The sequence below is a fragment of the Haplochromis burtoni genome, unplaced genomic scaffold (genome assembly GCF_018398535.1).
Source record: "Haplochromis burtoni strain Fernald_Lab_line unplaced genomic scaffold, NCSU_Asbu1 Contig_579, whole genome shotgun sequence".
Taxonomy (NCBI): Eukaryota; Metazoa; Chordata; class Actinopteri; order Cichliformes; family Cichlidae; genus Haplochromis; species Haplochromis burtoni.
In genome coordinates this window covers 180,639-198,906 of record NW_024582940.1, presented here as the reverse complement: position 1 = coordinate 198,906, position 18,268 = coordinate 180,639, and the positions used below count along the sequence as shown (strand labels likewise).

The 18,268-nt window shown below is 39.7% G+C and overlaps 1 protein-coding gene across 1 annotated transcript in view; it reads left to right on the top strand.

Moving 5' to 3' along the window:
- vegfc (vascular endothelial growth factor c) overlaps window positions 1-18,268 on the top strand; it is a gene marked incomplete in the record, with an annotated part of 103,580 nt that overhangs the window by 66,314 nt on the left and 18,998 nt on the right. The window contains 1 exon segment of the mRNA XM_014329609.2: window positions 14,444-14,586. Coding sequence (XP_014185095.1) covers window positions 14,444-14,586 — 143 coding nt within the window.

Sequence of the window (18,268 nt, the reverse complement as noted above, 5' to 3'; positions counted from 1 at the left end):
AACAAGTAGGCCTGCAGTGTGAGAGCGAAGTGCTCTAATAGGGTGATATGGTACTACAAGGTCATTAAGATAAGATGGGGCCTGATTATTTAAGACCTTTAACCTTTTCTAGGTTAACTATGGCATTTGTATGTTCCTGTGCTTATACCTGCATGATGCATGCTGGGATTTATGACCAGCTGACCCTTGGAATTCTCTTAGCAAGTTCTTCTTGCCAGTTTGTGTCCTCTGAAAACACTGCTGTTATAGAATGGAATAAAATGGCAAATAATTTAACACAAATCCGCATATTTACAGTGACAAATGTTTTTTACTTTGTTCAGCCAAATGTGATCTACTTAGGTGCAGACAAAGTGGCTTACGCTGTGGAGCATTACCTGAAACAGAGGTGTACTTTTCATATTGGAAATGATTGACGGTGAGAACTAAGATTTCTTCCATCAATCCATCCATCTATTTTCTGCTGCTTATCCAGGGCTGGGTCGTGGGGGCAGCAGCCTAAGCAAGGACCTCCCTCTCCCCAGACACCTCCAGGCATTCCCAGGCCAGCTGAGAAAGGTAATCTCTTCAGCGTGTCGTGGGTCTGTCCCATGGCCTCCTTTGGTGGAGCATGCCCGAAGCACCTCATCCAGGAGGGATTCTAGTCAGATCCCTTAACCACCTTGACTGGCACCTTTCCATGTGTAGGAGTTGTGAATTTGCTCTAAACCACTCTTGGATGGCTGAATTCCTCACCTTCTTTAAGGGAGAGCCACCCTTCGGAGATAGCTTATTTACCACCGCTTGTATCCAGGATCTCATTTATTGTGTTCACCAGATCTCAGTACTCAGATCTTGTGATAATAAGCTAGGCTAGGGTAGGGTTTTGCTTTTTTACACTCATCTCTTCCCTTAATTACAATAACCTGATGCAATGTCCTCATCACTGCAGCCGTAGCCCCAATCCACCTGTCAATCTCCTCTTCCTTTCTCCCCTTAATCAGTGCGAGCTGGAGGCCACCAGCTGATGAGCCCAGCAGAACCACATTATCTGCAAAATCAAAGACAATATTCTGAAGCCACTTGGCCATCTACCTGGATATGCCTAGAAATTCTCTATGAACAGAACTGGTGTCAAAGCGCAGTCCTCACTCGGTCCAACACCCACCAGGAATGAGTTATTGCTGACAATGTGGACCAAGCTCCTGCAACAATTACAGAGCTCAAATGGCTAATAGCAACAGGCCAGACTCCCATGCTCCTCCCACAGGATACTCCATGGGACCAAGTTGAGTGCCTTCTCCAAATCAACAAAACACATGTAGAGTGGTTGGGCAAATTTACACACAGTCTTATATATCCTTGAGAGGATAAAGAACTAATCAAATGTTCAGCAACCAGCGAACAAAAATCACATTGTTCCCCCTTTATTTGAGGTTCGAAAGATGGATTAACATTCCTCTCCAGTACCCTGCCATAGACCGTCCCAGGGAGGCTGAAGAGTATAATTTCCCTGTAGTTAACCCTCTGATACCCCATCCTAAAGATGGTGACCACCACAGCAGTCTGATAATCCTGAGGAACCACTCCAGAGTGCCACATGATGGAGTAGAGTTGCATCAGCCAGGACAACCCTGCAACATTCTGGGCCTTCAGAAACTGTATTGACAGAAACCTCATTCACCCCAGAAACCCAAACACCAATGAGTTGTTTAACTGCCTCAATGATTTTGCCCTAGTGATGGGCAAGTCTTCCCCCTCATCCCCATACTCCCTTCCACCGCCCGACTGTCTTGTCAGTTGAAGTCAGCAACATCCCACCTACACTATGCACCATGTGAGTAGAACACCCCTTTCCCATCCTGAGTCTCCTGATGGTTTGCCCAAAATTGTTTTGAGGCAGGCTGAAAGTCTTTTTCCTTGTCTCACCAAACTCCTCCCTCACCTGAGGTTTGGTTAAACTATTACTTTAGCTGCATTCCGCTTGGCCTGCTGGTCCACATCTCATGTAGGAATTACCACCACGACAGGCACCAACCTTGTAGCCCCAACTCCTTCGCAACAGCCTCAAACAGAGGTGCAGAACATAGTTCATTTGGACTCAATGTCCCCAGCCTCCCTCAAAATCATTTTAAAGTTCTCCTGGAGAACATTATATCAGAACTTTTTATTTAATGTTCATTACATGTTGTTATTTGTTTACATATTATATTATATAATAAATTGGCTAAATGCACACATATAAGCCAAAATTATGACCACTAAAAGGTGGGATAGGTTACTTGTGCAGTCTGCATATGTCCAGTCACATGCAAACTGTCATTGTTCACTGAACAAACTGCTCTCCCTCATGGACAATCCATCTCAACCACTCCATTCAACACTACTGAGCCATCAGAAATCCTTCCCACTTGTGATTTAACCCTGCTACTAAAAAGAACACCTCAGGAAATCATTCCCACCATTCTCTGTAAACCTGTAACATAATTCTTCTTTCTGTGACAGTCATGCCACAGAAACGTATGCCCGACAGAACACACCTGTTAGGCAAATGTTTTCACACATACTTTTTCATACATGTAATAATAATAATAATAATAATGTATACTTTATTGATCCCCATGGGGAAATTAGTTGTTTTTCTCTGCATTTGACCCATTCACTCAGTGAAGCAGTGGGCAGCCACTAAGCAGGCACCCAGGGCGCAGTATGTAGGGACAGTACCTTGCTCAGGGGTCCCTTAGGGTAGCCGTTCAGTGGATTCGAACCCCCGACTTTCCGATCATGGGGCGACCACTCTACCTACTGAGGTATCCCTGCCCCCATGTATTTCTGCATTATACCCTTTTGCAGTTGTTTCTTCTTTATGGTATCTTCTAGTCATAGAAGTGACTAGATGACAGAAACCAGCATGACAATTTACCTGCTAGGAAGCCTTTGGACAAAGGTTTGCCCCACTGACTACCTCCTGCCTCAAAATATGAACTCTAGCGTCTTGAATTCCATATCCTGCAACCACATTTCCTGTGCTGAAACAATACTTACTAATTAGTTTATTTAGAAGGAATAAATAGTAATTGTGTTAATGCCAGAATCTAAGACAATGAACCACCACAACAGAGGCTCTAATGTGCTACATGTAATGTGCAAAAATCTCAATGTATTTGCACCCATTCAAACAGCCCAAACAGTGGAGATTGGTGGACTATGTTTCTTTTACAACCCCATAAAAACAAGATCACTCTCATAATCAGGAGAATCAGAATCAGAATCAGAATACTTTATTAATCCCGAAGGAAATTAGGTTTTGTCTGAAAATATACCCCTAAGCCATTGTTTATCTCTATCTAAAGACCAAAAGATAGTGTAGGATCAGTTTTTGGTACATTCCATGGTCATTTCACCTGTGTCTTTCTTCATCCATTTGAATCTGTATTTTTACTTTGTCACATGACAAAGCCGAAAGAGAGATTGGCTCAAGACAGCCAACCGGAAAGCTTGGCTTATAAAAAATATTGCTAAGCTCCATGATCCACCATTGCTGTAAAAACAATGGTCCATTGGCGTGAAAAAATTTGATGAACTTTCAGCAGCTCTAGCTTAGAAATAAAGAAATGCCATTTCCTTAAATCCATTTGATTCCAAATTACAATGCAGAAATGAGAGAAAATCACCCAATTGCATTAACATAGCCTTACGAGGCTTTTTAAAATATGAGCTGGTAAATGACTATCTTGACTGTTTCTTTGTCTTGCTTAATTCTTGTTATAATGTGCTTATTTTTGTTGAAAAAAAAATAAGAAAAGATACTCAGTAAAGCCGCTACTCCTCAATGTCAAACAGGAGCCAGTAGAGGTGGTTTAGGCATTTGAGACCTCCTGGAGACCTCCTGAGTAGTGATTGATAAATTCGATTCTTTTTACTGAAACAAGTTTGAATAAGTCACTCACCAAAATGAATCGTGTTTTTTGAGTCACTTGAGTCACTGAGTCAGTTGCCCAGAGAGTGCAAAAAATTTACATTTTCACTCAAACTTAATTTGGTTCTCTTTTCATGTATATCCTACTGCTAAGATGATTGAAAAAGAAAAACAACTATTTTTATAGAGCAAAAAAGAGCAAAAAAATTTAGATTTCTACAGGGAAAATGTATTTTATTTATTTTTATTTTATTAGTAGTTTCCTCAAATGTGTCAAATATATATTTTCTCATCTAAATGTCCACTGAGCTGTGAGCCAGGGGGTGGTAATGCACCTTAACAACCAAGAAGAAGAAGCTGTGAACAAAGGAGGGGGGTGGGGGGGGGAGTGAGTGAGAGATTTGCTTATGCTACGATTCAGCACAGGAAAGGAGGGGGTGAGTGAGTGAGTGACTGAGTGATTCTTTCATGCTACGATTCCGCACAGGAAGGGAGGGGGTGAGTAACTCAAATGTGCCGTTAGCAGAGCGATGCTACTGTGAACTGAGGAGCTATTGTCTTGATGTGAGCTTTCTACTCAGGGTGTTTTCTTCCAGTTCAGAGCAGAAATGTTTCTGTTAAGAAACTGGCTGTTGTTTTTTTTCGCACAATTTTAATTACAAGCTAGATATATTTCTACTATTGAAATTAGTTTGCTAACAGCAACAGGGATGAATCAGTGAATGAGTCAGTTGAGCTTGTGAATCATGATTCACGAGTCAGTAAAGTGATTCTCGAGTATTGAACGATATGATTCGCATATCACTACTCCTGAGCACCTAGTAGGTGAGGTGTTTCAGATATGCTCTGGAGGAGGAGGAGACCCAGGAAAGAGGGATTAAATCTCTTGGCTGGCTTGGGAGTGCCTCAGTATCCCTCCAGAACAACTGCAGGCGTGGCAAAGGTCTAGGTACCTCTATCCCAACCCAAGCCTGGATTGGGTGGATGGATAGATGAATGGATGGCACAGTTTTTCTAATATTTGCTCTAATGGTCTGAAAACTTGTTCTTCTTTCACTTTAACTTTAATGTTTCTTTTTCTTTCTTTTTTCCTTCAATTTTTTGAATTAGAATGATTATTGTTCACTTATATTTATGAGGTCATAGGAACAGAACTGGCTTGCGTACACATTTTGTGATGGCCAACAGTTTTCCTGGGACTTGTGAGAATGAAATCGAAATAGGAAATGGAAGAAGCCCTCTTCAGGTGTGTGTCTGCTTGAAATACACTAATACACTACAAATTGGAGAGTAATGTCTTGCTCAGATATGGAAGGCGAAGTTATATGTCTCCTAGACCTCAAGACTAGATTTAAATTCGGGAAAGTAAGACAGTTAAGATTATGTTTGTAGGTAAAAAGTAGTAAGTGTATAATATGATGATCTGCCCAAAGATCTACTAACAAAATATAAATCACGTATATTTAGACTTCAAACCCATTAACCAACTTTTTACATTTAATCCATAAATATTTGAACAGTAGATGGTGAATTTGTTTTCATGTCTGGAGGTTGTTGTAACTCTTCTGTACAAATATGGAGACACATATATGTGCACAAACGCAGACAGTGAAGTTAAACAGGTTATAGCGGCAAAAACTCATGCATCAACATGAAGCACACAGATATGTTTCACATTAGGTGAAGTGCAAGAATGCACCCGAGCCATTCCCCTCTGCTCACGCCAGAAAGCTATCTCTCTCTTTCTATCACTCTCTTAAACTTTTCCTTTCCCTTTCCACTTCACCCTCTAATACTTTGTATGTGTGCTTGTGTATCCAAACCACTGCAGCTCTAATTGAAACCATGTTGGGCCTTTTTTCACTGCCAGACGCTTTCATGACTTCAAACAATTTCTCTGTCTGCAAACACACCAACTGTTGTCCATCTCTGTGTCTAAGTCAATGGTTCCCCTAAATATGGCATTTCAGATCAACAATTTTTACATTCAGGTGATTTATAATTGATCATGTGTGTTTCTATGTACAATATTTTCAAGGGAAATATAGTTTTTTGTTGGCATTTTCTAAAAATCCAAACTAGGTATCTGATTTCCAGAGTAATTCACAGTTCAGTTTATTTTCAGTTACATAAATATTAAAAGATTAATAACAATATGTAGTTACTTATATCATAATGGCTTACAAGTGTTCTACATTTTATGTAGGAGTAGCATCATTATAAATTGATACCTTCCCTTACAGCCAGAAAAAGGTTACCTTTGCCACCAGTCTTAACGCCTCTGCATCTGTTTGCCATTTAGTCTCTTATTATACAATAATTTACAACCCCAATCCCAAAGAAATTGGGATGCTGTGTTAAAATGTAAATAAAACAGAATGCATAGAGTTCTGAATGTCACGAACAAATGTTTTATTCACAATAGAACACAGAAAACATATCCAACAGTCAAACTGAGAAGAAGTACAATTTATTTTAATTATTATTTTGAATTTGATGAAATACTGTGATACAGGGTAATGTTTATTACTGTGGTATTGCAAACAAATGCAGAACCCAGGCAAAAAAACTAGGCACATGAATCAGTTAAAGACTTTATTCAATCATGATATGTTTACAAACAATGATACAAATGTTTACAGAGATGAACAAACAAACAAAAACTCATGAATGAGCCTTTACTTAGGCAAGAGTCAGAGATTGACTTAACACAAGGATTACATTAACTAGAACGAGAGACTGTGCTAGCAGGGAAAATGGAAACTGGCAGTGAGAAGCTGGGCAAGATCTGGGAGGGAGGAGAGGGAGGTGAGTTTAGCAACATTTTCCACAGGCTTCCTGTGAGAGCAGGAAGGCTGTGTGGAGTGGCTCCTAACTAAACATACAGTTTAGTTGGGATGCCAGGCAACAGGCGATAAATGGCATCCAGCAGAGGTTGGTGAATGCACATGGAAATAGTTTCTGAGGCAGGCAGGGTTAACACTGGAGACAAAAAAAGGTATGGTATCACACGGGAACAAGTAGCAAGGAAAGAGCAAACAAACTGGCCTGTTTACCACACAAGGTGAGCTGATAATCTGGTGGAGTCTGGATTGGCAGGGGAATAATGTGAGATCAGTCTTAGCAAGACTGGAGACAGAGCAATACTGGAAGAGCATATGGGACAAGGATGCAACCCATAACAACAGTGTTCAGTGGCTAGTGGTTCTGAGAGCTGACTACAGCAACCTCCCTGAACAGGATTCAGTAATCATCACAGTGGCAGACTGTGCCAAATGGAACAGCTGCTAGTAGATGAGACACACCTGGAATAGCTAACTGAAGGCCAGACAGTCCTACTACCCAAGGATCCCCAGAAGGGACCGGTCGCATCCCACTAGCAGCCAATAACCTGCCTCAGTACCACATGATCAGGCATCATAGCAGCTAAGATGAACAGGGACATGGCTCAATACATGAGCAGGCCACAGAAAGGAACTGGCAGGAACACCAGAAGGGGCCACCAGCTCCCGGTAGACAGAGCAGTCGCCTAAGACTGCAAGACCAGGCTCACCAACCTGTGCATCACCTGCATTGACTAGAAGAAGGCCTATGGCTCAATGCCCCACCCATGGATCCTGGAATGCCTAGAACTACACAAGATCAACAGGACGTTAAGAACCTTACTCAAGAACTCAATAGGGATGTGGCGAACAACACTCAAGGCCAACTTCAAGCCAACTGCACAAGTCACCATCAAGTGCTGGATTTACCAAGGAGGTGTTCTGTCCGTACTGCTGTTCTGCATAGGGATGAACCCCCTTAAGTGAGATCATTGACAAGACTGGCTACAGATACCGACTATGGAATTGAGCATGCGTTAGCCACCTCTTGTACATGGATGACCTCAAACTGTATGCCAGTCGTGGATGAGACATTGATTCACTGATTCAAACTACTAGGATCTATAGCAATGACATTGGAATGTCATTCACACTGTTGAAGTGTAGTCGACTGGTAACAAAGAGAGGGAAAGTAGTCAGAACTTAGGGGATTGTACGACTTCGAGGACAGCTACAAGTACCTGGGAATCCCACAGGCAAATGAGAACCATGGCAAGGCTGATAGGAAAGCTGCAACCACCAAATACTTGCAAAGAGTAAGGCAAGTCCTGAAGAGTCAGCTGAACAGGAAGAACGAGATCTGGGCAATCAACAACTACGCCCTCCCAGTGATCAGATGGGACAATAAGATGAAGGTGCAGATTGTGTAAAGATGCCTCTGAGACAATCCAGCAGATAACAGTAAGGTGCAAGCAACCAGGGCATACATGGAATGCCATAATCAAGTGGCCGCCATAGTATACAGGAACATTTATGTCGAGTATGGCCTGGAAGTCCCAAGGCCAAGGTGGGACATGCCCCCCAGAGTGGTGTAGAATGACTGAGCTAAGATCCTGTGGAACTTCCAGATACACATGGGCAAAGTGGTGATGGCTAACCTAGTGTTGGATAAGCAGAAGAAGATAGCCACAGTAATAGATGTAGCTATACCAAGTGAAAGCAACATGAGAAAAAAAGGAAAGTAAGAAGCTCGAGAAGTACCAAGGGCTGAAAGAAGAGCTTTATAAAATGTTATCTCAGATTGTATTTTGACAAGTCTTTGAGCTTGATGGTTTGGGTTATGCTCTGACATCCACTGTCAACTATGGGACCTTTTAAAGACAGGTGTGTGCCTTTCCAAATCATGTCTAATTAACTGAATTTAGCACAGGTAGACTGAAATCAAGTTGTAGATGATCTGCGGAAACATAATGCTCAATTTTGAGAGTCATGGCAAAGACTGTTACTTATTTATGATATATTTTGTTTTTATTTGTAATAAATTTGAAAGAAATTCAAGCAAGCTTTTTCCACATTGTCATTATGGAGTATTCTGTGTAGAATATTCAATTAAAAAATAGAAAAATTGGCATTTCCTGTGAAAATGCTGTGTGGATGCTGTAAAGCTGAAGCTGTTTGCTAAAACTAGCTGAAAAAGCTGAAAAGTTGCAAAAAGTGTAAAAACTTTGCAGAAGCATAAGAACTTTGAAAAAAATGTAATTACTTAGCAGAACTGCAATAACTTAAAAGAAACATGATTCTTGGCAGATATACAATAAAAGAGAACTTATATTGTAAATATTGTAACTTAGCAGGAACATGGTAACTTCTCAGAAATACAAGAATTTAGGAGAAATACTATAAGATAACAGAAATACTATATTTAGCAAAAATACTTAAACATTACAGAAATACTGTGATTTAGGAAAATACTACAACATAGCTGAAATACTCTGATTCAGCAGAAATACTGTGATTTAGCAGAAATGCTGCAATTTGGCAGAGAAACTATGATTTGGCACAAATATTATAACATAGCATGATTTAGCAGAAATACTATATTTAGTAAAAAAACAACAACAACTATAATTTAGTAGAAACACTATGATTTGACAGAAATACTATGATATAGCTGAATTAATATGATTTAGAACAAATACTATGATTTAGCAGAATAGTAATAACTCACTTGGAAATATTGGAAAAGCAAAATGACCAGCTGAAAAAAGCTGAACATGGTTAAGTTCCCTCAAAACTAATTGTTGTTCACCTGTGAGAAATGGGCAGAAAAAAAAACAACAACAAAGAACAGCCAACAAATACACACAATTACAAATATGGACACATATGGAAAAGCAAGTGCACAGAGAGAAACACACACACACACAAAGGATCTTTGCCAGTCAACCAGTCTGAATATATTCAATTTGAATCCTACAATGAGATTTTGCCAAGAAAGGGTCTCTCTCTCTCTCTCTCTCTCTCTCTCACACACACACACACACACACACACACACACACACACACACACACACACACACAGTGCTTCTGTGAAGTTATTAAAAGTTCAAAACCTTTTTCAAATACTGACATCAGCTTTTTTCAGCTTTATATTTTCAACTGTATCTATGACAGTCAAACAGCTTGGATCTGCCCAATTTGAATCCACCAAACAGAGATGCTGCTTCTGTCTGCTTTGTCAGGCTGTGTAGTTGTTCCTGTCAATACAGCTGCACCCCTTCCTAACATAGACAGAGACATGGGCTTTCTGCAAAATATTTCTGACATGGAGCATTAACATAACATCTTAGCAAAAATATTGTGACTTAAGAGAGACATGATATTTTAACAGAAAAACTATAATTTGGCAGAAATACTATGATTTGGCAGAAATACTATGATTTAGAAAAAACACTATGATTTACCATAAATACTAAAAAATACCCAAAATACTATGTGATAGCAGAAATACTATGATTTAGCACAATATTAATAACTTAAATAGAAATATTGGAAAACAAATATTACCAGCTTAACAAGGTGAATTTTCCTCAAAACTACTTATTGTTTAACTAAAACAAATTTTCACAGACTTTAGAAAAACAGGAAAGAACAGCCAGCAGATACGCAAAATTAGAGCTATGGGCACATATGGAAATACATGTACAGAGAGACACACACACATACAGGATCTATGCCAGTCAACCAGTCTGAATATATTTAATTTGCATCCACTAATGAGATGCGGCCTAAAAACGGTCTCTGTCTCTCTCACTCTCACACTCACACACACGCACGCAAACACAGAGAGAGAGAGCAGGAAGTGAACAGGGGCTGTTAATAGTGTTTCTTGTAATGTCGTGTCCAAATTCATGGGCTGCATCCTCCTGAGGCCGCATTTGTAGACCGATTACGTCACAGCGACGCGCCGAAGGCTGTCCAAATTCGTAGACTCCTCCGAATGCAGCCGACAAATGCGTCCTCCTTTTCCCCGAATTTGAAGGATGGGTCGGGTGTGTCCTTCGTGGCCTACCATATCCCAGAATTCATAGCGCGGCCCAGCCAAACTCCAGTTTCCAACAATGGCGGCCGCTACTAAGTTTTAAAATTACTCATACTAATCTTTCTGGGTCACAAAATAAACTTTTAACATATTTTCAGGCGAGAAAGTAGCTGTGTAAACATCAAATATCTGCTCGGTTTATCAAGATATCGCATATTTGCAAAAGTGCTTCGACGTTTTCGGAGACGTCTGCTACCCACCAGCTCGATAGCTAGCCGAGCTCGAGGGTCACTGAAGCCGCCGAGAACGGCACAACTCCCGGCACATCATTTTCAGATCACCGCGGACTTTCGCTACTCGGGTTAAACGTAATATATAAGTCACTTAGACAACCTAAAAATGTTATTGTTGGGCTTTTTTCAGTGTTTTGTTTGTTCGTGAGTAAATCGGTTTGGCTGAGATTAAAGTTATTAGATTAGATAAAATAAAACTTTATTAATCCCCCGGGTGGGTTCCTCCTTGGTTTTCACACAGCTGACTAAACGTCAAACAGAAAACTGATTAAACAGAAGTATGAGGTCGAGAATTTACGCCAGTGTCCTGTTATATTTTAGATAGCAAGGAGCAGACGGCCGAGTTTATTAAACTCCACCGAGACAGCGGTGACGCTAATCAGAAGGCTAGACCGTCCAATTTCACAGCCGTTTACTTCCAGCCTACCCGACCTTCTGAGGACCCGGCCCACGTAGACCGCGAAGGCCGGGTCCTCAGGAGGATGCAGCCCATGAATTTGGACACGGCCTACGTTTCTAGGTCAGTCAAACAACCTGGAGCTGCTCAATTTTAATCCACCGATCAGAGAGGCTGCCTGTTACCCCCCTAAACAGCTGCACCTGGTGCAGCCCTTTACACACACACAGGCACAGAGAGAGTTCATGGCCAAATGATGAAAGGTTAATGAAAAATTCTTGAATTGTGAGTGTCTTCAGGAGTGTCTAAAGATATATTGGCACAAGACAAGCCTCATGTCTTAACTTTGCTTCGTTAAGGAGATATGACGATTTGAAAATGCGTCTCATTAGAGAATTCCAGCGCTGATTTTGAACAAGCTCTCCATTGACCGTCTATGGAGAGTATTCAGACTTTGTGTTGCTCTGAGGAGATTTGCAAAAACCTGTAACTCCCACAACAATGATAGTGACATTTTCTGAAAGCCACCAAAAATACCTACGTTTTGATGTATACTTTGTGGGGTTTGAGTAGAAATTGAGCGAGTAGCAAGAAGTTGTTCGGACATGAAGAGAAAATTCAAAAAGCTCAAGTGTCCCCTCTAAGTTAATTGCATAGCAACCATAATGACGCATGTATTTTCTGAAAAATCACAAAGCTGCAACTGAAAACTTGAAGAGGCATTAAATTAAAACGGTAACAGATATGAAAAAGCTGAATCGTACATGGATAACCCAATAATTTGAGAATGTTTTAAAGTTTGAATGGCGTTTCTACGTGAAAGTATGAGGATGTAGTTAAGTTTCAAAATCAAGCAAGTTTTAGCAGAATTTTGGAAGTTAAAAAGTTAAAAAAAGTATAATAGTAATAAGTACCAAAAGTCATAGCAAGCATTAGCAGAAAGAGCAGAACAGTTGAGAGTTTGAACGGTGAAAAACGGCTGAAAACTGAGGGAGTAGTTAAGAGGCAAAGAAAGGAGCAACTTGAAGGATAAAGAATAAAGAGAAACAGGAACTCAATAGTGTGGATGCCTTAAAGCATCCACACAACAACAACAACAACAATAATAATAATAATAATAATAATAATAATAATACATTTTATTTAAAAATAGCACCTTTCAAAGCACCCAAGGACATTGTACAACAAATAAAAACACAAAAACTGGAAATATACACAATAATAAGAATAACAGATAAAAGTTAAGAGCATACAGAGGTTTAAACATAAGCAATTTTAAACAGATGAGGTTTGAGGGTGGACTTAAAAAGAGGGAATGAACTAATATTTCTGAGGTCAGGGGGTAAGGAATTCCAAAGTCGAGGGGCAGAGCAACTAAAAGCCCCGCCCCCCATTGTAATCAGATGAGCGGAAGGAACAGAGAGAGAAAGAGAAGATGAAGATGTGAGGCACCGGGATGTGAAGTTCATCTGTACTAAATCAGAGAGGTATGGTGGAGAGAGAGAATGAATAGCCTTAAATGTATAAAGGATTATTTTAAAATGGATGCGAAACTTAGAGAGGTAAATCTGGGTGTCATCGGCATAGCAGTGGAACTGAATGTTATATTTACGAAAAATGTGTCAGAGTGGAAGAAGGTAAAGAATGAAAAGGAGGGGCCCGAGGACAGATCCCTGGGGCACCCCAGTAGATAGAGGAGAAGGCTGAGAAGTGAAGGATTTTAATTGAATGAACTGAGTGCGGTCAGACAAGTATGATTTAAAGCAGGCTAATGGAGTATGAGAGAGACCAATAGAAGCTAATCTGCTAAGAAGAATGGGATGAGAGATGGTGTCAAAGGCTGCACTCAGATCAAGGAGAATAAGGATGGAGAGGAGACCAGAATCAGCTGCCATAAGAAGATCATTTGTTATTTTTATAAGAGCAGTTTCGGTGCTATGCAGAGGACGGAAACCAGACTGGAACTGTTCGTAAAGGTTATTATCAGTTAGGTGTAGATGGACTTGTGAAGCAACTATTTTTTCAAGAATTTTTGAGAGGAATAGTAGATGGGAGATAGGACAAAAATTGTTAAAGTTGTTGGGATCTAGACCTGTTTTTTTCAGGATTGGAGTAATGGCAGCAACTTTGAAAGAAGCAGGAACAGTTCCAGAGGTGAGTGAAGAGTGAATAATAGCAGATATGAGAGGAAGGAGAGGGAGTAAGCAGGCTTTGACAAGGACAGTGGGGATAGGATCAAGCTGGCAGGTAGAAGGCTTTGATTTGTGGATGAGATCAGCAATATCAGTTAGAGATGGAAGTTGAAAAACAGAGAGGAAGTGAGAAGGGGGTGGAATTACGACAGAAGAGCTACATTGAGCATTAGGGTCCAAGTCAAGGTGTATTTCATCATTTACAAACTGTATTTCATATTTACTTGGGTTATCTCAATCTAATAGTAAGATGTTTTTGGTGATCTTACACATTTATTAGAGTGATAAATATACAAATACTTTTTCCCAGCACTGAAAAAGCATAAACCATCTATTAGGAGGAATGTATTTGTTATAATAATTAAATCCATGACGTTTCCATCATAATCTGTCTCTTCTCTGTCCATATATACACATAATGCGTGTCCAAATTATTATTTTCCTCTTGACCAATTACCCAGACTTGGGAGAACAAATAAACAAAGGCACTCTCATTACAAATGTTTTAGGACTGCTCATCACTGATGATCATATAAAATACATAAGGTTGAATTAAATCATTTAATATATTCAAGAAAATTAAATTCAGGATTTTCTTGCATATTGCTAGCACAATGGTGCAGAAAGACTTTGCACAATTGTTTGTGTGATGGCCTTTACTCTTGATGCTGCATTTTGCTGCATTCTGAGTGAACCAGTGAGCACATCTATATTGCCTAACAAAAAAAAAAAGAAACAAAATTTCAGAACATGTGGATTAACTAAGTATTATCAATCTTTTTGTCTCCGTCTATTGAAGGTGTCCATTAGCCAACAGGACGTGTCCTCTTGGTCAGACCTGGAGCAACAGGCAATGTAGGTGCATCAGTATCACTGCCAGTATGCATGTCAATCCTCTTCCTCCACTAGTGTTCCCTACAAAGCCCTCCCAGCAGCACACTGGTGAGTGTATCTTTTTTTTCATTTTTTAAGAAAATACTGCAAAGTTACAGTTGGTTATTTTACCCAAGCAATTTTGAAAAGAAAAAAAAAAAGAGAGTAAGAAAAACAACAATTATAGCTGGTGACAGGCATGCAGTAGGCATAAGATTATCATCTGCTTCCACAAAGTTAAATCTGCAGTACTAAGCAGTGTTAATGGTACTGTGTGGTTCTTACTTTTGCATGTAGTTGCACTACTTAAAATCAGACCTCATCATCGAATTCATGTGAAATTAAAGTACTACAGTCCAGCCTAGAAGTAATAAATGCATAAACTAGTTTTTCATTATGGCTCTGAAGAAAATGTTTCTAATTTTAGAGATATGCATATTTGTTGTGTACATTGAAGGACATATGCTGGTCAAGACCGTAATGCCATCCAGAGTAAGGATCTAGTTAGATACCATGTTTTTAAAATGTTTAGTACCAAGTACAATAACCTAATTTTTATTTGAATTTAGAATTTATGTCTTTAACATGTACCTATAGTAAAACTAATTGTTGTGAGTCATCTGGCATCATGGATAGATAAAGCCTTGTTAGCCTTGTAGCCTTTTTCAAAAGGCTATAAGAGCTACATGCCCACAGAGGCTTAAGGGTATTTTCAAAAGTACAGCATGAACTGTTTAGGAATTACAGTTATTTACACATTGTTCCCATTTTAAAGGTTTTTAATAATAATAATAATGGATTGATATAGCGCTTTACAATGCCACTATTCATTCACTCTCGCATTCACTGGTGGAGGCAAGCTACAGTTGTAGCCACAGCTGCACTGGGGCAGACTGACAGAGGCAAGGCTGCCATATTGCGCCATCGGCCCCTCTGGCCAACACCAGTAGGCAAGTAGGGTAAAGTGTCTTGCCCAAGGTCACAACCACCCGGACAGAAAGCCCAGGGATCGAACCGGTGACCTTCCGGTTACAGATACGCTTCCCAACCTCCTGAGCCACGATTCTTGGATGAAAATCTTTTTCATTCATTGTTTGACTGAAGTCTACAACCCTGTGCTATCACAAATGTGTATCTCCTCCGTTGAGATACTCTGCCAGGATTTTAAGATGAAATAGAAAATAATTCATTTATCAAATATTTGGGAAATTCTTTCGTCACAATAACAAAAGTGTTATATGATATATAACATATATATATATATGATATATATACGATATATATATGATGAAGCATTATATGATAAATATATTGTAAAAAACTATTGAACATGATCTAAAAGAATCTGCCCTTGAGGAAACAGAGCCAGAACCTTTGGAAACATCTCCAAAGGTTTCCGGTTTGCAGCCAACAACAAAGTCTTCCTGATCAGTTTGTTTACTTTGTGGTATCACCAGCTCTGGTGTTGCTCCCACAGGACACCTCAGCCAAGTCGTCTGTGTAGCCTAGTGTAATTTCTGTGTCTCTCTGCCCAACATCCTCTGTGCCATTTCTGCTCTTCATCCCGTGTTTGTATGATTTTAGGTTTGTTCTTTAGCTGTTCCCAGTTTAGGTTATGTTTTAGTTTTGCCCTCGCTTTTGTTGTGTTCATCTTCTCCAATAAAGCTTACTCGCATCACAGCCAGTGCCAGCAGTTTGGGTCCTTCCTTCACTACACCACACGACTGCTGCCACAGCCGTGACAATAGTTGTTTCTGTGTGGCATGTACTTAAGTTACGGAGTGAATTTGTATCTGAACGGCAGTCTTGGAACTTTTTCTGAAAGCCAGGTCTCAGTGAAAATTAGAGCTCTCTTATTTCTCATTGTGTTGTAATCCTGGCTCTCAGCTTGTCCAGTTCGTTTTGCAGAGACCTAGAAAAGGGTTTGGACCCCACTGGGTAGTACTTGACACTATGGCAGACTGCAAAGGAGGAGATACTGCATTTGTGATGGCACAGGGTTGTAGACTTCAGCCAAACAATAAGAGAAATAGATTTTCATCCAAGCATCAACAGCAACAATCCTTACATTGAACAATATGTTGTGCAGTGACTGTTGAACCTTTAAAAATGGGAACAATATGTAAATACAGCTGTAATATCTAAACAGTTCATGCAGTACTTTTGAAAATACCTATTGAAAGCATGTATTTTAATCACATAATAATTGGACACAGGGTACAGAGCAAAATTACAAAAGTGGTGTCACTGACAAAACACTACATGTACAACAACACAAGCAAATTCAACTGAGACCAAAAAATTCAACAAAGTGAATAAACTGAAAAAAGGACAAATTAGCAGTTTCTATGAGACCAGTTGCAAGGTTCTAGAATCAAAAAGACAAGTTTCATTTTCATCTGCAGCCAGGTTCATGGCAGAAAGCTAGGCTTTATAGTGCAGGTAAACTACAACACCAAAATTCCTATACAACCTCTTTCATGTCATGTAAGTTATTGTGAGTTGACTGTATTGTAGCCTTGTTTAGAAATCTAATGACTATAATGAAGCCTGTGGGCTGTGAAATATTATTGTTGGTATTTAAGGTTAGACTAGAGAGATTCAATTAGATTAGATAAAACTATTAGAGGAAATTCAGAGTAACCTTACATGATAACACTATTCACTCATAATAATGAGGATGTCTTTTTTATGTATGTGTGTAGAGTGGTTTGCCCTGGTGCAGGTGTGCGCAGCGGTCAGTTGAAGAATCCGCAAGTTTCTCTGTGAATTTCCCATTACGTCGTTGCGCACTCGGTGCTTGTTTAGGGCTTTTTTTCGCTGTAAAAAGAAGTTTTCTTCCCACGCAGCAGACGCTAATATTTTTTGTCACTTTTTATGGAATCAAACTCAAAGTAAGATCAGTACTTCCATGCTTTAAACGCTTTAAACGCTCATACTCTCTCCTGCACTCGATATATTATCCATTGTTGATCTGCACACAGCTGTTGTCACGAACGTCGCACTTGCTTACGTCACTGTCATGAGACATTCTCGCAAAAAAATCACGGTTTTAGTAACGCAGTAACGCAGCGTTCCTACGGGAAAGTAACGGTAATCTAATTACCGTTTTTGCAATACTAATCCCTTACTTTACTTGTTACTTGAAAAAAGTAATCGGATTACAGTAACGCGTTACTGCCCATCTCTGGTGCTAAATCACAACAACAGTCATCTCAAGGTGCTTTATACTGTATAGTAAAGTGCTCTAATAGGATGGTATGGTACAAGGTTAAGGGCCTGATTGTTTTAAGACCTTGTATGTGAGGAGCAGAATGTTAAATTTGTTAAATAATTAACTTCAGTCTGTGAGGAGGACTCACCATTTACATGAACAAATTGGAGTCTATTAGGATAGATGTGATTCAAACCACCGCAGCTCAGTACCTTTAATTCCTAGTGTATGCTCTAATCTTTGTAATAAAATATTATGGTCAGCAGTTGAGAACACTGCACTGAGGTCAGGTGAAGCACAGAGATGAGTTCATAGAGGCCATAAACAGATCATTTGTAACTTTCACTAACGCTGTCTCTGTACTGTGATAAGTTCTGAAACCTTACTGAAACTGCAAATAAACCACTTTTCTGCAGATAATGAGCTAGCTGTTTTAGAGTCTACAGTGGGGCAAAAAAGTATTTAGTCAGCCACCGATTGTGCAAGTTCCCCCACTTAAAATGATGACAGAGGTCAGTAATTTGCACCAGAGGTACA